Source organism: Cyclopterus lumpus, chromosome 5 (assembly GCF_009769545.1).
Source record: "Cyclopterus lumpus isolate fCycLum1 chromosome 5, fCycLum1.pri, whole genome shotgun sequence".
NCBI lineage: Eukaryota > Metazoa > Chordata > Actinopteri > Perciformes > Cyclopteridae > Cyclopterus > Cyclopterus lumpus.
The window spans coordinates 19,682,306-19,709,617 of NC_046970.1; the positions used below are offsets into that span (position 1 = coordinate 19,682,306).

Below are 27,312 nucleotides of genomic sequence, written 5' to 3' on the forward strand. Positions count from 1 at the left end.
AGCGCGAGGCTATACGAAAAAAAACAAAATCAATACGGCAACAACAAGTCGAGGTCATAAACGACTTTGCTCTAGGCAATGGAAGTGTGTCTGCTGTGAGGATTATGTGAGTTGAGCTCCGGCGTCCCATTGTTGCCGCTCGGAGTTAATCATTACACAGACAACGTTTCCCCCGCCGTCCTCGCAGCGTGATTGGCCCTCTGCTTTAAATACGTGCGCTTAGTCCCGCCCACTCAACTATTCTCGGCCGCTGCCGCAGAGAATAGATACCTGACGCCGCGAGGTGAACCGGATCGATCGTCTCCGGGTAGTATTCCCTTCCGCCCTATTTATTTCAATTTTTTTTTTTAATTTTAAAGGTTTTTGAAAAACCGTAAAAAAAAAAAAAAGAAGAGGAAGAGAGAAAAAAAAGAAGAAGAAGCAGAAGAAAAAAAAACCCAGCCTGATCTGATCGTGCCAGCCATCATTCTGCAAAGAGGAAGACAACTCCGGAGGAAAAAAAGGATGGTCGGAATGCCCAGTGCTTTATTAAACTGTGAGTAGACTTTACATTGTAGGCCTAAAATGAAGCATCGCACGACCTGTGGTTACTTCTACCTGACATCATGTATCCACAGGTGGGCTCGTGGAGCACCTGCACGCGCTAAACACGCCGCCGCTGAGTCCAAAACAACCCGTCCGCGCGCGCGATCCCATTTTCTTTTTATTATGTTAAGTCGTCGCCTCGTAATGAGCCCATATATCGAGGCTACATAAAGTGGACTCTATTATTTTCAGATTCCTCTCCCAGAGCAGTCTTCAGCGGAGACCTTTTGAATGTGTTACTTCAGATCATATCCAATCATTATAATGACCAAACAAAAAGCTCCCTCATCCCTTTGTCCGCCGAGATCTTACGCTCATTAGGATCCATTGAAGAATGAGAATAAACTATGCATAACACACACTCTATTGGATGCATTATCCCTTATATAGCCCCCACAAGACAGCTATTATGCTCCCATTTGATTGAAAAGTAGCTTTCGGCTTGTGTGTCTATTCAGTAGAGGATTTGGAGCCCTTAATCCACCAGGCAAAGTTTTTTTTTTTCTCTCTCTCCTTCCACCATCTGGACTTTTTTAAGACAAAAACACCAGGCGGTGTGAAACCAGGCTGGAGCTGCTGCTTGATGCCAGGAGGAGTTTTTTTTCTTCTTCTTCTTCCCTTTTTGTCTGTGTTTTTTGTTGTTGTTGCCTGCTTTACATCAGGGTTGAACAGTACAGTCCTGCAATATAAGCGCATGGGGTCAGCGAGGGCCCCGGGTGCAGGACTGTAGGCCTCCTTGTGTCACATGCGTCCCCCCTCAGGACTCCAACCAGGTCCCCCTTCTCCCCACAGAGAAACAAATAATTGCATGACAAAAGACATGACTGTGATGCTGATGATGATGGTGGTGATGATGATGATGATGATGATGATGATGATGATGATGATGATGATGATTGGGCAGTTGCCACCAGGGAGCAGCAGAGTGTGTACTGTAATACAAAACTGTAAACATGATGGATTCTGGGTTTTCGAAAACAATTCCTGTTTTGGAAAACTTGATTTGGATTTTCGCCCACAAAAGAATATGTGTGTTCTTCTGTTTTTACCGTAACCGTTGTTTAGTTTGGGTAATTCGATGCTTTCGCAGAAAGTTAAAGAGCCCTCTGGGAAGCTGAGATGCTCTGTATGTGTGTGTGTGTACCCACTGGGAGAAAATGTGTTAAAGAGCATGTAGGCTCAACATTGCTCACACTAGTCAATCATTTCCATTCACCACTGATTCAATTAGCCCTACTCGAAAACATGTGGATAATTTGGAACCCCCGATAATTTTCTTTTTTCCCATCTTTTCTTTGGGTTGGGTTATGGAGTCAGATTCCAAGCCTCTGACATTAAAAGGGGAAATAAACGACAAAGGGGCCCTGCAGGTTTGCATTAGAGACCTAATTGCTTTTGGCTTGAGTGGGCTGTTGGCACTGCCAGACGTAGGCCCTTTGTGTTTTGCCATGTGGGAGAATTTGCCCGTGCTGGAGGTAGAGAGAGGAGCCTGTGGATCTTCTCTGAGTCATCCCTGCACAGTGTGTGTGTGTGTGCGTGTGTGTGTGTGTGTGTGTGTGTGTGTGTGTGTGTGTGTGAGAAGTGCCATTTCAGGTACGTCTGTTAAGAAAGTACTCAAATGCTGCATGTTTTTCTGTTGCTGCAAATGCTCGTCTCTGCGTGTTGTTATGTGTCATGCGTGCGGTTGGCTGTGTTTTTGTTATGTGCGTGTGTTTGTGTGTGTGTCAGGCTGCAAGCCCAGTATCCTTCTCGCTCCCTCTGGTCTCTGCGTGGGTCTTTTCCACCAGCACTACCACCTGTTAGTGTTTTACTCGGGGGCCCCAAGAGCCACAATGACTGCAGAACCTTCCAGATTTCCTCATCTAGCTCATCGGATCGGCTCCGTTACCTCAGACCAGGCTCCCATCGAGTCCCCAGTGCCGTTTAGCTGAGTCGAGTTTTGAGCCAAGTTTAATTTATGACTCATGAGCGAGAACATTTTTATTCAGTGTGCTGCAAAATGTTTGCAAAATGTGGTTTTAGTAGGAAAGGAGACCTTTTTAAAGGCTGAATTTATGGGGTCACTTTGTTGCCCTGTGCTCCACATGTGAGAACCGCAACAAAGAATCTGGCATCTTCTGTTTGAGTAATAACACTATGTGACCAAATGGCTATTTACACAGTGTGCATGTGCCACGTATCTACTGTTAAGGATTGCATGCTGTGAAATTCTGAGATTTCAATAAACCCTAATTGTAATGACATGTTTACTACCCAAAGGCAGGAAGGAGAAATATGTTGTCTCTGCAACCTATTATCAAGTTCCCTTGTGTTGAAGCCCAAACCACTGCAAACAGCATCATCGATCCTCTCAAACAGATAGGATTTGTCATGTTCCGTGTTTCGTGAGACATCTGAGTTTTCTGTCCCGTTGTCTGCTTCCAATTCTGCACACTGTGTTCCCCCCCTCCCTCCTGTCTGTTACTTCAGACAGTGTGGCAACCTGAAGCAAAGCATTGAAAAAAAGAAGAGAAAAAAAAGAGATGAGTGACCGAACAGTTAAAGGGCGGTGGGGGAGGGGGTGGGGGGGGGAGTAGAAAGGGATTAACTGTCAGGGAGAATGTGAGGCTAATTGAAACCAGTTTTGCACAGCTGTTTCTTGTTGCCGTGCGGCACTGCACAGAGCGGCTGGGAGGATGGGATCCAGATGTGATCTTGCGCCGAGCATCACCCGCCAATAACAATCCTTAGAAATACCAGCCGTACGGGAGACGAGGGCTATTAGAGTGTCCGTGCTCGCCCACCTCCTGACAAAACACCGCTTCTCCTGCCTTTTTTGAAAGATAAACCAGCTCCGCGCTTTTTTTCACTCGTGATTGCAGGCCACGCTCGGCTCCCTCGCGTTGTTAACACTGTCATTTTGTCCTACTGCCAGCCACCGACGTGCAGGCCTCCCTGTATTCAGGTGTCGGTTGCTAGCGTAAACATCGCTTTGACACATTTGACTATTCCAAAAAGACGTCTCGCGCGGTTCGAGAGGGGTTTTGCATATTTGTCACATGGCTTTTGAAACGTTCAGCAAAAATGGGATAAAGGCCTCTTTTGTGCGTCCTTCGGTATTTCGTTTAAATCATCACAGGGAGGAAGAAAAAAAAAAAATCATGTATCCTTTATCGGGATGGGGGGGGGGGGCGCGCAGGTCCCAGGATTGTGTGCAGGCATTTATTCGGTCTTCTACTCTTAAGTGGAGGGACATTGGCTGGGAACAAAAGGGCCCAGTCACTTCAGAGTGAATCAGAAAGATCAGGCAAAAAATAAAGGCCTTTCACCCCCCCCCCCCCCCCATCCCCCCCCCCCCCCCCCCCCCCCCCCCCCTCCCATCCCCCACACACACACACACACCTTCCATGATTTCCCACTTGGCTCAGACAAAGAGGAGTTAGCATTGGTTCCCCCTTTTCTCCACGCCTTGGGTTTCTCAAGCGCTCCTTTCTCCCCTCCCGTTTCTGTCTGACGTTCGGCCTCCCTCCACCCATCCCTCTTTGTCCCCCGTCTCTCTGTCCTCATTCCTTTTCCGTCTCCCTTCGTCTGCCCCCGAACCGTCTCTCCATCCCTGCTCGCCTCGTCCCGGCCGCCGCGCAGAGAGTCCGACTGCAGCTGCATGGCCCGTCACCGACATCCAGCTACGCACGAGCTCTGATTGAAGACTCTGGAAGAGTAGTCTCAGTTCTTTTGGAGACTTTTTACCAAGTTTCTTGTGAACGAATCATTTTGTTAATAAATAACAATTACGATCTATATTTGTTTGTTATTAATTAAACACTGGTATCGGATCGGTAGTCTGCATTGGCCAAGACCCAAAGCTTAGGTATTGTTATCGGTACTAAATAAAGTCGGATCGATGCACACGCAGGAATATTTATCTAATTAATAGCCGAAACAGGTGTAATGTTCATCCCAAGCACATGCAACACGCAGCGAAGTCCCAGATAATGACTGCTTCACACACACACACACACACACACACACACACACACACACACACACACACACACACTGTGACTGACACAGAGGAATGTAGCCTAAGCCAATATCAGTCCCGAGCTCTCAAGAGTCATGAGTTTATGATTCGTATGACTCTTGTCAAGTTCACCTCATCTGTCCCGTCTCTGATTTCCCTCCTGCCGGGCCTCGTGCTGCCACAGAACGAGGGCCGGCTCTCTTGCTCCCGGGGTGGAATGTGTTCTATGTGCTGTTGTTTATGTGTCTTGTCCTCAGCTGGTGTCGCTGCTTGTTGTCTTTGCTAGTTTTGTTCTAGCGGAGCGCCCGTGGTGCGTCTGCACAGCAACAAGCCGAGCAGGTGCTGCCACCCGCTGCTGCTGTTCTGGTCCGAGGAGATGTTTTGTACCGTTGAAGACAAGAGGAGGTTCGATAGTTATGTCTTGAAGTAAAAAAAGAAAACAGAATAGGTAAAACTGTAAATTCCGCCACCACCGTCTCAATTACACACTATTGAAGATTGCATTGCAACATTGACAAGCCCAAACATCCCTGAGGCTTCACCTTGGGAAATGCCAACACGTGTGTGTGTGTGTGTGTGTGTGTGTGTGTGTGTGCTCGCGCGCGTGTGTGCAGAGCCAGCCGTTATCTTCTCTCCGCTTTAATTGAGCCCTTCAGAAACCTCAAAAAGTATGACGCACACACATAAACACACACACAGTGAGTCGAGCCTGGAGGCTCTGTCTCTGCCCGGGCCAGGTGTTCCCGGCTCCGCTGCCAGATGAACCACCTGCAGATCACAGGTGCAGCTATTGCCAGGGAAGAGAACAACACAGCTGCTCCTACAGCCTCAGGGAGAGAAAAAAAGGGAGATTTGGAAGGTTCATATATAGAATCAGTCGCTGGTAGCATAAAGCTTCTTCACACACGCAGCAGGCAAAAAGTATAAAGTATAAAGTAACATTATATCGGAGGTGGTGCCTTTCAGTAAAGATGACTTTCCCTTTCCCTGCTGTGCTTTTAATTATAGCAGCTCGGCGTGACGGCTTCGACAAGAGTGGGCTTTGTTGTGAACCTCGACGTAGCATGTTATCATAAAAAAATTAATATTAGAAAGACATCCATGCTCTTGCGTTTTTGGGGAATTTTTTTGTGGGTCCACTCTTTTACGGCTCGACTTTTTTACCCTTAAATGCAAGACATCAAGGGGCGACGCAAAAAGAAGTCAGATTGTATAAAAAGTCCATGCGAGAATTTATTACCTCAGTAAACATTTTAAACATGCGCTTAAGTCTCAAGTTTTCTTCAATACAGCTTGATGTTCATGGAGTAAAATTGTGTTCCCTTTTTACGACAAAGCAAGATCATGCTCGTGGCTACCTTGTGATTGACAGGTCAGTATCAAGAAGGAGGTTTTCTCTGTGTTTGACCCTTTCACAGTGTCTTTTCAGTTAAATGTCACATTTTTGTCACCTAGAAAATTCTTATTTTACTTAGCTCCACCCTCTCATCTCACTTCTGGTTGGAAAAAAAAACCCAATATGGCGACTGCAAAAAACCAAGAGGATGAAAGGCCAAAAGGCCGAACTCGAGGTTTAAAGCCGGCTTCAATGAATCAATGGGCGATGTCAGGAGGACAACGCCCACTTCTTATGCCCAGTGGATGGTTTGTCTTCAGAAGGTGTCACCCTCTAACAAGATGTGAATAACATAAAAATTATGTGATTAAAATGATTAATTCCCAATAAAAAAAGGTGGCAAAGTCACAAATCCTTTACTGGCCAGCTGGGAACAATACACAATGGGCCTACTGCCATTAAATCAAAGCCCATTGCACTAAGAGGAATGTCCAGTGTGTAGTTACTCACTGTATGTGTGTGGGCTTGTCCACATCTTAGCGAGCACAATCTTTTTTAACACACAACTTTCTCCCTTTTTTTCATTTTTATGTGCCAACAATTGGGTGAGGCTGGTAAGTTCTGATCGGCGGTATCATTTTCCAATTAGTGAAATTGCAGCATTTAGAGGTTTAAACTGCGAGTGCCGTGGATGGATATCCCACGACAGTGTATATCTGGTCCATGAGTTAAACAAGAGAGCGGCTGGTGAGACTTTGAAAAGTGCGCTGGTTGTTGAATATCGTTTAAGGGGAGTTATTGGTGAGAAGGGTTTGGCGTCTGGCTATGCACTTGGCCTCCCTGTGTGGAAACTTTAGGAAGATGCAGCCAAGTGAGCATGAGACCCAATGCTCATAAATTGTAAGCACACATGCAGCCGCTCTCTCTCTCGCTCTCTCTCATACCAACACACTAACACTCACTTTCCCTTTCGCTCATAAAACTCTCTCTCTCTCTCCTTATATTTACTCGTCTCTATTTGTCCCCGTCACACACACACACACACACACACACACACACACACACACACACACACATACACACACACTCGTTGCGCCCTGAGAGCAGCCGTGTGTCTCCCCTCTGTGTGCCGAGTGTAACAGGAGATCTGAGGGGTTTCCGTGGGTGAGTAGGCGGGTCAGACCTTACTTAAACTAATGGCTCCCAGCAGTGTTGAATAGCCAGACACACTGGAGCCGAGGCCTGAGGTTTTGGAATGCCACCGCCGGCTCAATGCCTGCCTTTCATCGGCCCAGAGTGAGGGAGAGAAAGAGAGGGAGAGAAATGAGAGAGCGAAGGGGGAGGAGGAGAGAAGGGAAAATACGGGACCCATTTGTTTTGGGTGATGTGGAGATGCCTGAATAGGAGGGCACAATAGTCGTGGGATGGATGGACGGGGGTGGGGGTGGGGGGCAAGGGCGGGTCGGTGGACTGTGGGGAAAGAGGGGAGGGGAGGGGCGTGTTTGGGCTAGTGGGATGTCAGGAGGGGGTAAAGTACCAGTCGGTGGTTGTTTTGTGTCAGAGCACCATGGGGAACCCCCCCCCCTTGTCCTTGGAATGAGTTGTGAATGAGTCTTGTAGTTTTGAATTGAGGCCATGTCCGAACGTATGCAGACGGCCCTCCATCTTAACCACGTCAGCAGTGTTGACCAACAAAAACGTACATGCTGTAGGATGTGCCATAAAAAGGGATGCGAAGGCTGCTGTTCCGTCATCCGTCGCCTCAGTAACATTGTTTACTACTCGTACTCGCGTTTTGATGAGCCCGCTTGGTGCTCGTTCTTGTGCTGCACGGGCGTGAGGATGCAAATGCAGTTTGCACAGTTGGGGGCTTTGGCGTGCCAAGAAATGTGGATTTGCGGAAATGTAGCATGGCAACAGCATACATATTCAAAAGAGTGGTTAAGCAAATGTCTCACTCAAAAAACTCACACACTACACGGGGCATCGGTAGTGTATAAGCATCAATTTGTTCATCAACGTCATCAACATAACTGGCTACACTGTAAAAAAGAATTTGAGGTTATAGTTCATTCAGCTCATTTCCCTACCAACTAAAGTGTTGAACTTGAAATATCAAGTTCAACTGTGCCCAACTAATCACTACAGTTGGAATAGTTTAAGCAAAAACAGATGTCCCAGCTGACTCAACTGTGTAGTCCCTGCAAAAGCACATAGGCAACCCCATGAATTGGCTACTATAGCGACGTGTATTAAGAAAATTCCTTTTTGGATCAAGAGTTGCCGAGGTAAGAACATAATTTTACTCTGCTTGTATTCATCGAAATATGTTGAATAGGAAAAATGTATACATTTTACACACGGTGTGCAAAGTAAACCTTGGAGCAAATAGTTTTTAATGACATTTTAAAGACATTGTATAGGGCAAAGTTTAGCTAACAGTAGTAACACTAGCTAGCTATTGTAGTTAACAAAGCTAAACTACATATTTAGCGTGTTATGTGTTCCCTATTACTGATGTGATTGCTGTGTGATTTTCAGCTCTTACATTTAAAATCGTTATTGATCTGCTTTTTGGCTTAACGTTAGCTAGTTCGTACAGTAGAGAACGGGGGAAGGGGCGACTCATTCGCGGGCAAAGTTTGTAACCGTAAGCGGCAAAACAAACTTCCACAATACTGAAGAGGAATTTTGATTAACTGTAAACACATATCACATATTCACAGACTCTTTTTGTTGTTTTTATACGATCACTGTCATGAAAGAAGTTTTTTTTTCCTTCACGTCCTTTTTTCTTGCGCTATGGTTCACTAGAGTAGATTACATGTCATTACAAGTCAATCCACAGACGCGCATGGATCTGAATAACGCAAATTGTGTTTATTTATTTTACTTGTATATTGCATATTCCTTATTTATAATACTTGATCTTGTTTCTTTTTCTACCATGTCTCCTGTTTGCACTGTACCTTCTGCTGCTGTAATCCCGTAAATGTCCCCACTGTGGGACTAATAAAGGATTATCTTATTTTATCAGCTACTGTCAGCAATGGAAGCGTAACGCTGACACACAATCAGTAATTATACTTTTCTGCAGCCCGGAGATGTATTCATGTGTTCATAACAAGAAATTCTTTGTCACCCAGGTGGACATGGCAAAACAAGGAGTCACAGCACCGTGTTAACTGATTGGCCGGCAGTTACACTAGCCCCAACTTTTAGTTAGGTCGCGCTACCGAGCACGCAGCGGCCTCTACGTTGCACGGCAGGCAGCTCGCCGCAGTCCGCAGTTCACCGCCACTCTGGTGTGTTTTTTCCGCCTTAAACATTTATGGAGGACAAAACGTCAAAACAAAAACACTCGCGGTGTGGATTGCCCAACGAGGAAGCAAACTTCCCGCCGTCTCCATCCACGTCTGTGTTTATTGTAATGTCACAGGATTGCACAAGGTCATGAAAATGTATTTGATGCAGTGTCGTAGATGCACCTCCCATGACTGGCTACTCTGAACCAAATATTAAGTGACAAACAAAAACAGGCACATAACTAGAAGCTTCGCCGTGGAAAGCCTGTGTCACCAGGCATGTTTGTGAGATGTTTTCCTCCACTCAGCCGCACTGCTTACCAGAACCGCTCCGTGGTTTTAGCCGACTGCTATTAAAAGCCTCCTTGTGGCGTTTTAGACCTCCGGTAGCTCTGCGGAGCTGCTTTTTGATGACCGGCTCACAACTTGTTTATCGTGTGCAACTTTTGTTTGTTTGCAAGCAAACTCCTCTTTGGGCCGCTTTGAATAGAAGGTGAATAGGGAAAAAAAGATAGTTGTTTAGCAGTTATTTAACTGTTATTTTTCCGTCGGTGTTTAAGAACGAGGAAGCAGAAGCAAAAGCGTGTGTGTGGGTGCGTCGTGTTCTCGGAACCTCATATTTCCTCTCGCCCATCCTCCAGTAATACTTTTTAGTATTAGTCCACTGTCCAGAAGCAACACGTACAGTAAAATCGCTTTTGGTCTATATGGCCCATCATTTATCAGATGGGCCCCCCACCCCTCCCTTAGCCCTCATCGCTACCGAGAATCATCGTATATGACCACTTTTATGTTGTTTATTTATTTTACAGTAAATGGTCCTCCAGACAGACATGGACCTGGATTATAACGTGTCCCGATTAGATAAATATGCTGTTGTAGATGTAATGGAAAATGTGGCTATGCGTGATCAGACAGGGAAATCTATGGCTGCATCAGATTAGGGAACATCAGGAGTCTGAACAGGGATGCAGGGAAAGAGGGGAAGGAGAGGGAGGGGAGCCCTGCTGGTAATATAGTTAGAAAGATGGGGGGGGGGCAGCAATGATGCGCCTTGGTGGGAAAAATATCAACAACGTGGAAGATTAACCAAACGAAAACTTTGTATTAGTTACTCAGAAAGAGAGAGAGGCATCCGGGTATGTGACTACTTTATAAGGGACACACTCAACCAATGTTGTTTTGCCGTTTTTCGACATTTTCCAGGCATTGTAAGCGGTTATTATTGCTTTGAGTCCGCCACTGTTGACTCCAGTCGTCATTTATTGGCAGCCACGTCGCCTATTCAGCGATCTTGTTGGTCGTTACACCGAGCAAACCGGATCTTAACCCGTTTGGTGTCGCTTCTTCTTTTTTTTCATGCATACATGTGGCAACTGTCTGTCATCATAAAACATAAGCCATCGAGAGGCCATACAAAGCCAGTCTGTCTTTATGTGTGCTAGTTCTCTGAGCTCGGTTGATCCTCTAGAGATCTGAGGCCAGTGAAATCGAGGTCGGTGGGAGTTGGACCAGAATTAGCTGTTGATAACTGATAAGGCCACATTCACAAAATGTCACAAAGATCGACTCAACTCAGTGAAGTGGGAAAAGCCTCTGACGGTAGTAAGCTGTGGCTGGAAAAAGAATACAAAGCAGCAGGACTCTTCTTCTTTTATGAGAATCTCCATCGTTTCCCAGTGAAATCCCATTATCCACTTTACCCTTTCAAGCCGCTCAGTGAATGCTGGGAGCAAAATGCTTTCACAATGTGCGAGTATATATTGCCTTCCCAAAATCTATGTCCTTCTGTGATTCCAGTTGCACAGATTGTGTCAGAGGCAGAGTTTCTATATTTCCTCTCGCACCTAGCGGCGCCGATGTGGCCGATTGCCAAGGAGACCTCGTTTCATCAGAGGGTATCTCACACTTCCTGATTTCCATCTTGACAATAGCTGAACTGGAAGACTGCTCATGAAAATATCAAAGCACGGATTGGGGTGCCCATCCCAGTTCGTTACCCAATCGAATATCTGCATGAATGCAAAGTATACTAAAAAAAACCTTGTAACGTGTACTGTATTGTGATGATTTGCTGCTTTTGTAAATCCTTTCAACTTGGTTGGTAATTCATCCTCTTTACCTGTTGGAACACGCCCACATCGGTAGAGCCCCATGTTGTTATTGTTTTGCTGGGTCGCTCGCTATTGTTGGTGTGAAAGCACAGCTATGCGGGGTCAATGGCATCCCCTATTTACACATGCAACTCCCATTCTCACCACATGCAACTCCTCTGAATGCCTTTCATGCAGCCATTGTCATGGTAATGAGACTTCAGAAGAAAAAAAAACAGATCAGAGGCACATGTGCATCCAGGGATTCAGGAGTGTAAAGACAGTGGTAAAGGTAAATGAATGGAGTTGGTCGTCGATTCCAATGTAGTTTTTTTGGTGCATGAAATATCATTAGGCCGAGGCCAGCTTTTGACTTGCTGGAATGACACAGATTACATAACTGAAAACTCAATGCAAATGGATTTAAATGGGGGACATCTACACATAATTGACGGAACCGAGAAACATAGACAACTCGTGCTCCTATCTTGTTTACTCAATCCCCAAGTATTAAAATCCACCATTCCTTCTTGTCCTCTCTAAAAAATGCTGTTTACTTTTTCTAAAAGTGGAAGTTTGGCGAGGGAGCGTGTGAACAGAAACAGATGCTCCGTACTCTCTTGCTCCGTCGCTCTCTCTCTCTCTCTCTTTCTCACATACACACAATGGCAAACAGCTGCCTGAGGCTTTAGCAGCTACAGTGAAAAGGAATCCATACAGTATATGCGCTCATAGTATTGTATGCATAGTAGTGTTTAGTCTCCTTGTTTGGTCTTGAAAGGAGCCACTCAGACTTAAGGCCAATGTACTTCAAAGTGCTGCAAGAGCCGCTTGAATATGTGAAAGTGGTCATGAGTGATTTTCTGATGATCATATTTGGTAAAGAAGAAAAGGGGTTGCTTACAACAATTATAACTCAAATTCCTTCAGACCTTCCTCATTTTGCTCTCTTGTAGATCGACCAAGGGGGATTGGTTTTATGCTACGCAACCACTACTCCTTCTATCCCGTTTACCGGAGCACTACAGCCACGTGCAGCCGGTCCCACCAACTCATCACCGGACTCCGCTGTAGCCGAGTTTGTCGGCTGCAAAACGATAGAAAAACGTGCCTCATTTGCATGTACAAGTTAGAATTCCCTTGACAATCGAATGGAAACTTGGTTAACGACAACCAGCTGCTCACGTTTCCTTTTAAGTGCGAGCAGAGGTTCAGAACACCGGCCTGCGTTGAACCATGTGCGCGGGGGGGCCAGCGTGGCCGCGGGACATGCGGCCTCGGGTAGCGGTGGTGAGACATGTGAAATACGATCCAGGAAGTTCAGTTGAAGTAGCAGATTAATGCGTTTAAAGGCTCAGCGGACCCCCGCTAAGCCTTTAAACACGTTTGACAGCCTTTAGACTAAACAATAAATACAGAATAGTTGATCGTACGGCCAATTTTGCATTCTATTTTTTTATATTAGGATTTTGAAAGCAACGCGTGACAGATGGAGGGCGAAATAATTCTGTGGTCTATCAAAAAGGATATTTCTCATCTTCTCAAGCTATTGAATAGTACATTATATTGCCACTGCAGAAACCTTGTATTTCCTGTAAGTTCCCATATATCTTTGTGTAAACTTGATCAAGTTAAAATCAAGGAGGATTTAACTTAGCTTTCAGCCTACGATGGCGAAAAGGGCAAAGGGTTCTAACGATGCCACCTGGCTGCAATTACACCCGGGTTTTAATCTAAATCAGCTGGTAGCCTTTGTCCATCGGTCGTGTCAGTAGCAGCTCATGTGCTACAATAGCATGTGGGTTACAGTATGAGTGAGGCCATCCTCATGTCTCCATCCTCCCTCCCTCCCTCCCTCCCTCCCTCACTGCCACCTGGCTCTGCCTCTGAGCCTGCTGGCTGACCAGATGCACCCTGAATAAAGCAGGCCTACAAGGAGAGAGGAGGGGAAGTAGAGGTTATTATGGGTGATTATTCACTTCATATCTATTTCAACCCAGAGAAATAAGCTATTTTCTGTGTACTTACAAATGATTAGATATCACATCATTGTGGATTCTACTTGTGTTCCTGAAGGGCAGAACGAAGAAGGAAAAAAAAAAGGATGACTCTTGAGGTTATTCAGTGCTGTTCATAAGTGTAAAGGGCAAAAATGAGGGACGAACTGTTAGTATTTATCCGACACAAATTGGCTTGTTTGTTTACACGGCCAAGTAAGTGCCTGTGGATTCTCACACGTTGATCGCGTTCTCTCCATTGTCGGACGTCTGATTAAAAGCAGATTAATGACGTGGAATGAACTGAGCATCATCGTCTTTACTATCTAGAACGAGAGTGGCGGAGTGAATAAAGCACGCAGGCCCGCCCGATTTCAGCCAGGGGCCCATTGTCTTAGCTTGCATTGTGTCTCCAGGAGCACTTGAGCTCGAGGCCGGGCATAAATCAGTCGGTGATTTAAGTTTAACTCAGTGAAGACGCAGCGCAAGGGGAGGGCAGAGTCGAAAGAGGAGAGAAGAATAACTCATTCATGCTCCTCAAGTGTCCCCCCAATGGGCTTTGGCTGGCGAGGCAGCGCTGAGCGCCACATTAAGGAGCTGAGACAAAAGAGGGCTTCAATGAAAGAGCCTGCAAGGAGGGGGGAGATGGTATGAAAACATTTTAAAGGGAGATCCTCTCTTCTCATCGAGGGGTAGTGGGGAGTTTGATAGGGAGTGGGGTTGCAGAGAACCCCCCTCTCTCCTCTCCCCCCCCTTACACACACATGCACGGACACACACTTTTGTCTCTCTTGGCACTGCCTCTTGTTTAGCCTTTAGGTGCCAAAGCAATTAGTTATGTTAATTGCAGGGGCCATTGCCGGTGAATGCAGGTTGAATAGAGCCTGTCAGCAGCGGATGATTGGCCAGGATCCACTGGGGTGGAGGAGGGGAGGAGACGGGGGGGGGGGGGGGGGGGGGGGGGGGGGGGGGGGGGGGGGTTGCTACTACGTCGTCGGGTGCACCCGGCCCATGAAAACAGAGGAGAGGACAGTGTGTGGGAAAACAGGGGAGGAGCTAGAGCGGAAAGGGAGCGATTGAGAAGGTGGGAGGCGGCTCAGAGCTGGAGAGAGAGAGCGCACGAGCGGACGCGTATTCACTGAGAGAGAGAAGAGATTTGAAGAAAACAAACACCGCAGCGGAGGCAGATTGAGGGAAGGAGGGAGCTTCACGTGAGAGAAAGAGAAACAACAAAAGACACGGGCACAAAGTAAGAGAGATAGAGAGAGATAGAGAGAGTAGTGGCAGCGTTTGCGCTGGTCTACTCGGTGATCTGTCTCCATCTGGGTGCCATCTGTGTCTCTGGCTCTGGCCTTCGCCACACTGGAGCTCACATATGTGGGAATGCAAACACATGCCTGACATATGAAGGCGTGGAGTCACAGGACGAGACAAAAAGGAAAGGATAAGAGAGCAGAACACCCCGCCACGGCAGCTGACTCCCCCCCGCCCCCCCCCCGAGGACCGAGGAGTTGACTCTACTAGAGTGGAGGTAGGAGAGAGCGGAGAGCATCTCAACGTGGAATTTGTGTCTGCATTGTCCTGTGTGTATTTTTATTTATTTATATTTGTGTGTGTGTGTGTGTGTGTGTGTGTGTTGCTTTTGCAAACGGTGCAGTTAAGTGTGTGCGTGTGTCTGTTCCAGTCTAATTCCCAGAGCTGTTCTGTACTGCTGTACAGATGGTGCCTCATCCTTTCCTCTTATCTCTTCATCCTTATCTACTGAGGTAGGAGGGATGAATTTGTCTAGCTGCTTCCTTTACCAGTGGACTTAAACTTCTTGTTGCCATATTGAAAACATACTGATCGCTCAGGCTCTTGTTATCTTGTCCTACAAGCTAGTTTATGGTCATTCCCTTTGAGCTGTTGTACATTTTGCGGAATAATTTCTCTGCATGGAGTTAATCTAAATGTGTGTGTCCCCCCCCCTAAATCAACTCATAAATACTGTGGCAAATTTCAGGGCTTGGCATCATGTCGTAACTTCCCAAGCAGATTGCATTTTTTTTATTTTTTTTTTAAGAATGCTGTGGCCATCTGACATCTGAGGTTTCAGTATATTTTTTTCCCCTAAAAACTTCTCATCTTTTAGTGAACACCAAAGCAGATACATTCCCAGGACTAGCAGCCAAAACATGAAGCCATCTGTTGTTCCTTTATTTTTCATCTTGCTCCTAATCCCCCCCCCCCCCCCCCCCCCCCCCCCCCCCTGTTTGCTTCCAAGTGTGGCAAGCAGAAGAAACGTTGAATCCACCTGGAATGATTATGTTATGTGGGAGCCCCCCCCAGAAATAGTGCTTATATGTAAACATCAAAATCTGCTACCTCAACCGGATAAATAAAGACAGCAGCTTGATTGGCTCCATGTGTGAAAGGGGCTCATCTCGCTCAGCTGTCATTTACTCGGATAGTAATCCATTCTGTCCAGACGGCAAGCAGAGCAGAAGAAAATAGGTGGGGAAGACGTGTGCATCTGTTGTACAGTACCCCAGACATATGGGAAAGAGGATGGGGAAGTGCCGTCTCGGTCTTTCACGCTGTGCCTACATGTTACACAACACAGACATCAGTGGGAATGTGGACCCCAGCGGAGTGCAAATGTCAGATTGTTGCACCGTGCAAATTGTGTTTAAAGTAACTGGAGTTACAATGTTAAAACACCTTTGTTCTAATATAGGTAACTTTCTTCTTCTTTTTTTTCTTTTTTTTATCACATGCGTGCACAGTAAGCTACCTTTTTTTCAGGAGAAAATCTTGTTTTTGTGCATGGAGGAAAGAGGAGGTGTGTGAGGGAGCAGCAGACAGAGAAAAGGCAGCAAGACCTGGCTAGTGTTTCGCCGGGCCAGACCAGTCCATCAGGGAGATAGGAGCGACTAACTGTCGCCTGCAGTCTCAAACCAGAGACCCCTGTCTGCTCCGCTGGACTCTGTCACGCTCCTGACAGCATGGCACTGCTCTGCGTCCGCGTGCGAGGCTTTGTGATTGCGCGCCGATCAAGGATGTGACATTTATATTGCACCGAAATTATTTTTTATTTCGCCTCCGCTCGTTCCTATCAGGCAGTGGCTGTGTCTGACATGGATTCGTGTGGCTTTTGAAGTTGTTGATAGCACGCTAGATACACGCAGTGTTGAGTCTGAGGAGGTGAGCGCGTGTGCATGTGTGTGCCTGGTGTCTTGTGGACATTTTGTCTGCCGACAAGTACAAGGTTGCTCTACCCTTTCTTTCTGACCTCCCTCTCAGCTGTGGTTTATCTGCTGGTTTAGTAATAAATGGGAGAAACAGACCACCGTGACCCTTGCTCGTCGTGCTATTATGTGAAGACTTCATGCACAGAAAACCCCCTTTTTCAACACACATGTGCACATGCAAACAGAATGGAGCAGCTGCGTCAAGATGCAGGAAGTGCTCTATTAGTTCCAGTTGTGAGGACTGTGATATCTGGCCCCGGGGGGGGTGGGGGGTTCAATGAGACGTTGTGTGTTTGAATGTGTGCGCTCGCTTATGTGTGTGTGTGTGTGTGGACATGAATGGGTTGGGTCATTTACTCAACAGAATCAGCTCAGTCACTACAAGTGGCGCAATGAAAGATTATTTCATCACTCGGAGCTTCTCCTGACTGTGTGTGTGTGCGTGTGCGTGTGCGTTTGCGTGTGTGTGTGTGCGTGTCTACTATTACTATCAATAGTGCTGCTCAATTGTGTGACTAAACATCGTGGTGAGCATGCAATACAGTGTGTGTGTGTGTGTGTGTGTGTGTGTGTGTGTGTGTGTGTGTGAGTGTGAGAAAGCGTGCAGACCCGTATCTGTGTCAATGAGCATCTAACCACCTGTGTCCCCCTCCCCCCATCTCTCCTATTGTAACCCCATTGACATTGTATGGGATCTCCTCTCCTTGTGCTAAGTGCGTGAGTAAAGGTCTCTTCCCGGGGTCTAGTAACTCTTTACTGGCCTGGGAGACCCGCTCAGTGACCCAAGACAAGAACTCTTTTTACTGGGTTTGTGTGGTCTGAGAGGGGAAGAGTATCAGCACATTCTTAAAAAGGCTCAGTCAAATTCTTCAAACAAATCAATTCAAGTCTTCAAGTTCTGCAAGAATAATACATCAAATAAAAAAATATGGGAACATTTAAAAGTTTAACTCGATCTCTTAAACTGCACGAACCCCCCCCTTCAAAATAACAATCTCCCAAAAACACAGCTGCTAACACGTTAGCTAACGGTTGCCGACTCACTCATCCAGCAGACACAGATCCACATGAGCGCCCCACTGGCTACCGAATGTTAGCCTTTTAGCTCATGTTTAGTCCACCAATTCCCGAGGGAAAAAAAACATCTGTCTTAAGCTTGCGAGTCAGTACAACTTATTTGTACTTGGTTTGTCTAAACTTGTTGGCTCAAAATCGCTGCCTTCACTTTTATAGTTGGGGTAGATGCCAGTGGTGATCTTTCAGTCTGCACAGAGGTACCATATTTGTTCAGCATTACTAGCTACCCTTTGACATAACACAGAGATATTGGAACGTTAATATCCCAAATATTTATGGAGGGAAGTCTTTAACTTTTCCAGTATTTAACCAAGGAGACGCAGACAAACAGAGGGGACATTGGCGTATTGTGAGCATCTGTGAAAAACCCAGGCAACAGGATGCATTCAGACTTTCCTGGAAAGACTGTTATTTTCCAATTGGGAAAAACCCAAAAGGCAAGCGTTGATACTTCGGAGGACGTGCCAGAGCAAAAAAAAAAAATGTATGTGCTGTTGTTAAGCGTGTGGGTGGACAAGAAATGGGTGTTGCAGCCTCTCTGCATGAACTGTCTGTCATAGTCATTATTTGCTCTCTTCCTTTCCCTTCTATCTCCTTCTTGAAAAAGCATGGATTAAAATGTTTTTGTTGTTCCAAAAAAACATTTAATTTGCTTGGCTGAGACTAAAAACTCACACACAAACTCATTGACATTTTGTAGTTTTATGTTGGAGCAACAATAACCCTACTTTACTATCAAGAAGAATGATGTATGTTATCAAGACATGATCTTCTTAAAAAAAACACTGCGTTCTTAAACACATGTGCGCTCAAACCCATACAATCCTCATACGGCTATCTCCGTCTCGCTCTCCTCATTGTTTTGTGCGCAGCTGGCCTCTTTGTTTTACTTATCTGTCCCTATCAGTGGTTGCTGAGGTCTGGGTCTTTCATGCAGCTGGGCTTAGCTTACACCCAGCTCAGTTTAATGGACTCTATGGGCCAGTATGGGTCTACTGCTCAGCTTTGATTCACTGAAACCCCAAAACAATACTCTGGGGGGGGGAATGATTATAACTTACTACAATACAGTAGAAATGTTTGTAGTTTGAGCTGTACTGCTGTGTGTGTGTGACTCCCAGAAATGCCAGCGTTTCACACAGTGATATGAATGTTTGTTTCGGGGAGGGGGTCTCAAACCTGAAACGGAAGATCTCCAAAACCACTTGTGTACATCGATGAACCGTCACGATTTCGGTGAGGAAACCTCGACCCTCTACCCACATGTTCATTGGAAGTCGAGTGTGGGTCAAGCGACGCTGTGTAAATGTCTTCTGCATGGCCCGTGGTGATGGCAACATCTGGTTGGACCCAAACCCAGGCCATTTCACTGTCGAGAGCCTCCGACACCTGGTCTGAAACAGGCCAGTCTTAGTGCGTGCTTTGTTTTGTCATGTCTCGAGCTCGTATTTAGTTTTATGGACTACCGTAACTTACTGGTTCAGAGTGCTTGCCCGCGTATACGTACGATGCCGAAGTACGGAGACGAGGAAAAACAGTATTTAGCCTGGCTGCAGTTTAAGTGAATTGTCTGGGTTGATGATGTATAGGAGCTATCCGGTCTTAACCCTCCAGACAGACTCGATGATCTACATCTTCACCGCTTGTCAGGGGAGCTCTATAAGTCGGTTCTGTCATCATATCATTTGGTTTCACCCTGAGAATAAACATGGCGGGGAGAAAAAAGAAAACGAGGGCAACACAACTTTAGTTTTAAATGCTGTCATGTTCCCAAATAGCTGATCGTTTTTCTCTTTGCCGTCTCGGGTTTAAAGACTCAGCGGGCTCACGGTGATTGATGGGCAGGCTAACCAATTAGTTACGGAGAGGTGAGAAGGGTTGTAACCAGATAGGCACATAATCTACTGCCCCTCGGAGACAAGGGTGTGGGACAGTCTCCTTAAGAGTGTGTGTGTGTGTTTCAAAGCTTTTGTGGTTCGAGGTCATGATTGACAGATTTGAATTGTCTCCGTTTTGCCACAGTTGTTATTTGTGTGGGTGTGTGTGTGTACACGTGCCTTAGGCTGGCCATTTCACACAGGTGTGTGTGTCACTTCAGGCCTCTCTCCACTAAGCCGATGACAAACCCAACACCTGGTACTCAAGGCCAACACACACACACACACACATCCACTTCCAGCATATCCCTCGTGGCTCAGCTGTGTGTGACGCAGGCGTGCGTCTGGGTTTAAGGTTTGTGCCACTCTGAATAGCACGCATCCGTTTGACCCAGTGACAGTGGAGCTAGAAACGGAGGCCGACCACAACTAGACAAGCGTGAGTCTTTGTCAATTACATACAATTGTACTTAATCTTCTTTGAATTTACTCTACATATGGGCATTCTGGCCTGCTTGTAATTTTATGCTGGGACATAGATGGGATCTAAAAGTGAGAACTTGGATGTGCTGCTATTTGTTTTCTCTCATCCTTTAATTAAAAAAAAATGCATGTTATTCATCAAAGATCCAGACCTTTTCAAACCTTGTGTGGTGTTAATTCTTTTGTTATTCAGCCAGTGTTCGTGGGTCTGGTAGACCCGCTGCATTTTCACACAATCAAATTTGTTTATAATTTCATCCCCATTACAATCAATATAAACAGCATATTTGGTTTGCCCTTCAACTTTTGTAAGAGCAAATAAAGATTGGTAAAATGTGTGGGACGGTGAGAGCAGACAGGTGTCGGTACTTGAATTTTTCAACAATGTTGCAACTTGGTGCGGGAACGGCAGGGTCACACACACACACACACACACACACACACACACACACACACACACACACACACACACACACACACCTCTGTAAGTAATGTAAATGTGTGGTTGGGATGTGTGTGTTCATTGAAAATATCTTCTGATATATGCTCTTCACAGAAAATGAGCCAAAGCCAATGAGTCTGAGCTTGAAAAATAATGTTATTAATTTTTGGGGGTTGGTAAAAAAATGTTAACAGGTCCCGCAGACCCGAAAAACCACTAAATGCAGTTGCTCTTGCTGATACGATGATGGGGTTTGAGGAAGTGCCCAACTCGGCAATCGCAGCAATGGAACATGCCGAGATGACTTTTCTTAGATCGAAGTGTTTTGGAGAATGAAGTTACCAACTTAAAAATCCCATCCAGTATATTCTCCCTGACCTCATGTACACGTGGACACTGGCCCTTCTGGCCGTCCGGCGTTTGCCGAACCTCTTCTCCCTCCCCTGCTTCCGGCATCACATCTCTGCGCCTCTTTTTTACTGCTCATTCTTAGTTTTTTATGAAAGACGTCTGCCTGCTCTGCCGTTCCCTTTTTTTATTTATTCCCTCTCTCTCTTGTTCAGCCACTAAGTACATTTCCATCCCCGGGTGCTTTTTTTTTTTCACCATGTGGCATGCTGGATTACAGCAGTGTTATTGTACTTACTCTGTGAGTGACAAAGTCATTTCTTTTCACTTAATGCCACGGGCTAATGGGATGAGTTCCCTTCAGGAACATCTCTCTGTGTGTGTGTGTGTCTCTTCACATGTGTGCATGAAAGTCACAATGTCTCTTCCTTCACCGATACATTTACCTCCCTCCATCTTTCGCTTGCTTTCTCCCTTTTGCTGTCAACCTCGCCACCTCCCCAGCTCTCCCCTCCCTCGCAGAGTGAGGAGCACAGTGTTGACATTGGGTTTTGTCCAAATATGTCTACGGGGCTGGACGGTGGTAATGAGAGCCAAGAAAAACAGCCCGGCTGTGAGTCTGACAACCAGGCTTGTCTTTCTGATGAAACCAAATGAAAACCGTATTTTCTCTCCTTTTGTTATTCCCTCCCTCCCTCCCACCCATCTCTCTCATTCTCTCTCTGTCTGCACACTTCTCTCCTTCTCCACCTCTGGCGCCTCAGACTAATTTCTTATTAAAGTCGGAGCTTGTTTAACACTCTTGCATGCTCAGTAAAAGTGTTCGTGATAAAGCCACATTTATTTTCTTCAATTGGATTTAATAAAGAAATGCATTTGAAAATAATGCAAGATTTTAAATAACCCGTATGAACATATAGTTGTAACATGTTGCTTGTCTTTATATTGTAAACCACATTGTAAAAAGTATCTGGTGATGCTTAGGTGGAAGTTAGTTAACTGTGTTGTTGCAACAGTTGAAAGGGGCGTCAGTCCCAAGAGAGCAATAGTATAACTTAAATTGATTGCAATAAGGAGAGGGGACACGCATGTCCTAATTTTCAGACATTCGACACCATTCACACACCGAGAAGTCTCTAAAATCCGAAGTCCTTGAACCTGTCGTTTTGTCATAAGGTTATAACGACAACCTGACACTTGAGAGACACCATACGCTGTTAAATAATCTGTTTTATAAGTGGATGTTGTGTCGGTGCATGCACCCTAGCCTTCAGTTTGTGTGTGTGTGTGTGTGTGTGTGTGTGTGTGTGTGTGTGTGTGTGTGTGTGTGTGTGTGTGTGTGTGTGTGTGTGTGTGTGTGTGTGTGTGTGTGTGTGTGTGTGTGTGTGTGTGTGTGTGTGTGTGTGTGTGTGTGTGTGTGTGTGTGTGTGTGTGTGTGTGTGGAGGTCAGGAGGGAGCGCAGGATAGAGGAACAGATGTGTGCTGTATTGTGGTGGTGTGCGTGGACGGACGGGGACCAGGTGCAGCCTTTGTCTCCCTGGCATTTAAGTCCACTCGCTTGCATTCAGCCGCCTCGTGCCTCCCCACCCCTCCCCTCCACGTCCTCCTCCACTCCTTGGAGGGAAGGCAAAAAAGTGTGTGTGTGTGTGGAGGAGGGGCCGCCTTGGCTTAGCGGAGGAGGCTCCAGCCGTCCCTTCTGCACCCCCCTCCTCCTCCCTCACAGGTGACTGTTGGAGGTCCCAGCTGGCCAGCTCTTGGCCGATTAGATCCATATGGTAGGAGGAGGAGGAGGAGGAGGAAGAAGAGGAGGAGGAGGAGAGAGCAGTGCACATCAGTTATATGGGTGCTTAGGGAGCTGCTAGCTCGTCTCTCTTTTTGCCTAAATCTTTTCCACTTGATCATCTTTTCCCACTCCACGTCTCACCATTATTTTCTGTTCACTCTCGAGTTTGTATTAATGTTGTTCCCCCTCGTTCATTTACACATATATTGCTGTTGGTCTGCTCTCTGCCGCTTTAGTCGAGATGGTGTCTTCTTTGCTGATATTAATGGGGGGGGGGGGGGGCTCTTTTTAAAATGAGGGATTATTGTTTTTTTGTTGTCAAATAGTGTGAGTTTAGTTTGAATTATTTCATACGTCCAAGGAATAAACCAAAATGTTTTGATGCAGACTGTTTTATAGAGCGTTACAAAGTTTATTCATTTTAATTTCTGTGCAATCATGGTCCAATTTATTTAGCCTAACTTGGCACAAAGAGCAGAATTGGACGAAGAAACCTAATCAAGAAGGGACGGGGGGGCTAAATCATTTACATGTGTTGGCTTGGTAGCTGTCAAGCTACCCACCACAACACCCATGGTTCAGTTGGGAAAGTGAGGACATTACTTCTGAGTGTCCACGTTTGTACTGCTGTTGATCAGAAAAGCTACAGTATGCAAGCTGACTCACTAAACTCACACATTTTGTCTTTCTTCAATAATATAAAAAAAGAAGACGCAAGTTACAACATGTTTTTTATGAAAGCTTTGGAGTTGCTGTATGCTATCTTTATTTTGCAAAGCTAGGTTAGTAACGTAGGGCATGTTTAGCCATAGCTTAGCACAAACACTGGAACGATTGAGCGCTATTCCTTTAACTAGCTGTGTGTGTCTGTGTGTCTGTGTGTGTGTGTGTGTGTGTGTGTGTGTGTGTGTCTGTGGGCGTTAACTGGGCCCACATAGTTGTAGCATTGCACATGTTCTGAATTGTCTTTTTGCTCCTTGATAAATGACTCAGGCCTGTGTTACATCTTCTCTCACCTCCTCTCCAATGACAGGAGAGAGATAGCCGCACGCACAATCCTACATCACCACACACCCTTGCACACACTTGCCTCGTGACTCACAGCCGCCAGAGAGTTTCAACTTTGGTGGTAAACCCAGAGCTTAATAAACCCTAACACTGAACACATTTATTTATACATCACTTTGAGAATAACGTATTTGCAGTTATCCATCCTCACGTCACAGAGGGAGGTAAATGAATGTTCTCCGCACGGTCTTGTTTCACATTTAATTATTTAATGGATTGCCTTCGGTCACAGTTTGTAACAGAGTGGTAATATCCCTCTTGTATTTCTCCATTTCTCTCTTTGTCTCGCCATGAGCCTCATTCTAAAACCATCATCTGCAGAGGCCGAGGCAATTAAGGCCGATTAAATGTTTTAATGCAGACGAGCGTCACCTGAAGCTGAACAAACAAGGAACACCTGGCTAGCAACGGCAGTCGTCACAGATGCACGCTACTTTCCCATCCGTGCATCAACAACTTTTGTAAAAAGCAGCAAAGAAAGCCTTTAAGATCATACGTCATATGTAGGCCTATTTTATACTTTTGAGAAGACAACAGGAAGAACAGATGCATGAAACGGTGATCCATACTCTTCTTCCGTGGATGAAAACCACCATGGCTTTCAGCTTTATATTCAGTATGGTCTTTCCAGCTTTGAGACAAAGTGCTCTCTATGCATCATGGCATTTCCACGAACTCCTGTTGTGTAGTGACAAGCCTTTTGTTTCATTTGAGCAAAGATGACAGGTGGCCTTTTGACCACAAACACCCCATCGACCCCCCTGAGCCAACATCCACCTGAGTTAACACTAGACCACTTTGGACTGTGTGTGTGTGTGTGTGTGTTGCTGTAACAGCTGCCTCCCCTGACAGTCCTGTGACTACACTGGATGGACTCAGGTGCTCGTCAGCCAGATGAAGTCATCCAGCTATGTACGCTGTCTAATTGACAAGCACAGGCAATTCTCTGTGGGCTGTCAGCACTACATGCACACGCACCTGATGCCTCCTATATTGGCCATTACCTCTGTCACGGCCAACGAGTCGACACACCTTGCCGCATCGAGATTGCACCAACACGGCTGTGACCTAATTGGTCAGTTTTTTCCAACGTGGGGGGTTCGTTACCAAGACATATGCGCATGTTTGTGTTCCACGGCATTGTGTGGATCTGTCGGTCAAACACAACGGGCCTACAAAAAGCCGACCGCAAGGATGACAGTCAATTTGGACCCCGTTCGCTGCCAGTGTGTTCGTGTCAATAGCCCCCGTGCAACATTGTAGTTGTTTACGTGGTAACCGTCTTGACACTAAGGCCATATGCCCCGTTGGTTCTGTTATTGAGATGTCAGTCTAATTTTCTGTCCATAAGGACGCAGTGTGCAGAGCTTGAGAACCTCTCTGTGTGTGTGTGTGTGTGTGTGTGTGTGTGTGTGTGTGTGTGTGTGTGCATGCGCGTGTTGCGTCCAGCGGTGCACTGGCAGGCCGCATGTGTGGTGGTGGTACAACCAGTCCAAATGTCTGCGTAGATCCCTCCTTCCTGCCCCCCTGTGTTGGTAAACAGGTGGAGCGATGTTAATGCATTGATTTCTGTATGTAAAAAAAAATAAAAAATGTCGCACCCAATCTAAAATGCATTCTATTCATTCAATGGTTGTTATTCTTCATTTCGAGTTCTCATGAGTTACCGACTGACGGCTTAAACCTTCCAACTCCGGCATTTATAAACTGGGTCCCTGTGGCTCAAGGCCATGCAGAGTTCATAGCTGTGAAAAAGATATAATGCGTGCCATTGAAGCCAAAGTCCTTAAACCATGAAACCACATTTAAAAAGCTGCTCTCTGCTGACCCATGACCTGTGAGACCGTGCTTGTCTATTAATCGTCCATTCTTGAAGCAGTTAGAAAAGTCTGATCTACTCTAAATGGAGACGGGACCCGGCCTTCATGGATCTCCGGGAGACAAAGACGCCTTCTGATCCCACATCGCCCCAATGCCATACCCCCTTTTCACTTTCTCCACACTCCTTATCTGGTGGTCTCATTCAGTGGCAATGGCATATTGAGAAGTTGCGTTTAACATTCAAAAGCCCTGACGATCTTGTTAGCAAAGCGTGAAATAACCCCGTCCCTTTCTCTTCCTCCCCCCCCCCCCCCCCCCCCCCCCCCCCCCCCCCCCCCCCCCCCCCCCCCCCCCCCCCCCCCCCCCCATTTGCTGGGGAGCTCAATAAGGGGACATTCTTCTCCCACACAATAGGCTTCTTCAGCATTTCTTCTGTTATTGATCTGAATTGTTGGGAGTGAGGGTTAAACTTTAGACATCTGGCTCTTTGATGGGGGGGGGGGGGCGAGGGAGGCAGGGCGGTTGATGCCCTGGCAGCAAGTGTTGTATGATGTGAAGTGGGTTGGGTTCGGGCAGGGGAGGGGGTGCAGGGCGGGCATTTTTGTTTTCTTTTGTGGCTATGGACCTGACGCTTTTGAATTGATTTAAACTACTGAGCTCATAGGGAAAGCATAAGTGCTCTTTTTGTTTGCTTGTTTATTTCTCATGTGGATGCTTTAGTGAGTTAAATTCCTTCATTCCTTTTTAAAATGGTCTTTTTTTAAACCCTTTTTTTTTTTTTTTTTTTTTTGCACATGTGTGTGCTGTTCATTTAATAAAGAGATAATGGTACAATGTGAAGGTAACATCTTTGAAAGTGATCTGTTTTTTGACCGACAGCTGACCTCTCTCTCTCTCTCTCTCTCTCTCTCTCTCTCTCTCTCTCTCTCTCTCTCTCTCTCCCTTTCCCTGCAGACAGTAGAGAGAAGAAGAGCCCTGCCATGCCCGGTTCTCCTGTGGATGCTAAGACTCATTCTAGATCAGCCCCCAGCAGCAGCACCAGCTCCACCATGCCTCCTCTGCCTTCTGTCAACTCCAGCGGCCCCCGCCCGGCCTCCTTTTCCACCACAGCATGTACGCATGACGTTACCTCCTCAAACCTTGCAATTCATTTAGTAGATCTGTGGCTTGTGTTTTTCACAAATGGTATATTATAAGCAGCTTCAAAGCATGGGTCCACTCTATTATCTTAACCCCTCCTCTTTTTGCCACCTTTACTCCCCAGTGACCAATGGGAATCATCATTCCCCACCAACCCTGAATGCAGTGCCATCGCCACCGCAGCGTTACAGCAACGGACCGTCCTCTTCCTCTTCCTCCTCGCTGGCCAACCAGCAGCTGCCGGCCACGTGCGGCGCTCGCCAGCTGAGCAAGCTGAAACGTTTCCTGACCACGCTGCAGCAGTTTGGCAACGACATCTCTCCTGAGATTGGAGACAGCGTCCGAAGCCTCGTTCTGGCCCTCGTGGTAAGTTCTCGTGTGAAAGATGACTTACCACGACTTGGATAGACTGGCTTCTTGAACGTCACTTTTTTTCTTCTTTTCTGTCTCTTAGAATTCGACAGTTACCATCGAGGAGTTCCATTCGAGGCTTCAGGAGGCCACAAACTTCCCTTTACGGCCCTTTGTTATTCCTTTTCTCAAGGTAAACACATCTCCGACCTGCCCTCACTGCTCCCATGTTTGCTCTGCATTATTCTGTTGGACTACTTCCTTTTTTCTTTGCAGCAGTATTTTTCTTCCCCCTCTCTGTTCAAGTTTGAAACCCTACACGATACGGTACGCCTGTGGCCCGTCAGAATCATCTCGCCCCGCGGAAAACATGATT

At 46.2% G+C, this 27,312-nt stretch overlaps 1 protein-coding gene across 3 annotated transcripts in view; it reads left to right on the forward strand.

Annotated features, from left to right (window-relative positions):
• Positions 1 to 268: 268 nt before the first annotated feature.
• Positions 269 to 27,312, forward strand: part of cbfa2t2 (CBFA2/RUNX1 partner transcriptional co-repressor 2) — a 35,783-nt gene continuing 8,739 nt past the window's right edge. The window contains exons 1-4 of one of the 3 annotated variants that reach the window (XM_034533797.1): positions 269 to 535; positions 26,400 to 26,558; positions 26,710 to 26,951; positions 27,040 to 27,129. In XM_034533797.1, the coding sequence (XP_034389688.1) occupies positions 505 to 535; positions 26,400 to 26,558; positions 26,710 to 26,951; positions 27,040 to 27,129 (522 nt within the window). In that variant the 5' untranslated portion in view covers positions 269 to 504. Of the gene's footprint in view, positions 536 to 14,414; positions 14,848 to 26,399; positions 26,559 to 26,709; positions 26,952 to 27,039; positions 27,130 to 27,312 lie in introns of those variants that run through there. The other 2 variants (XM_034533798.1, XM_034533799.1) reach the window with 2 other exon arrangements.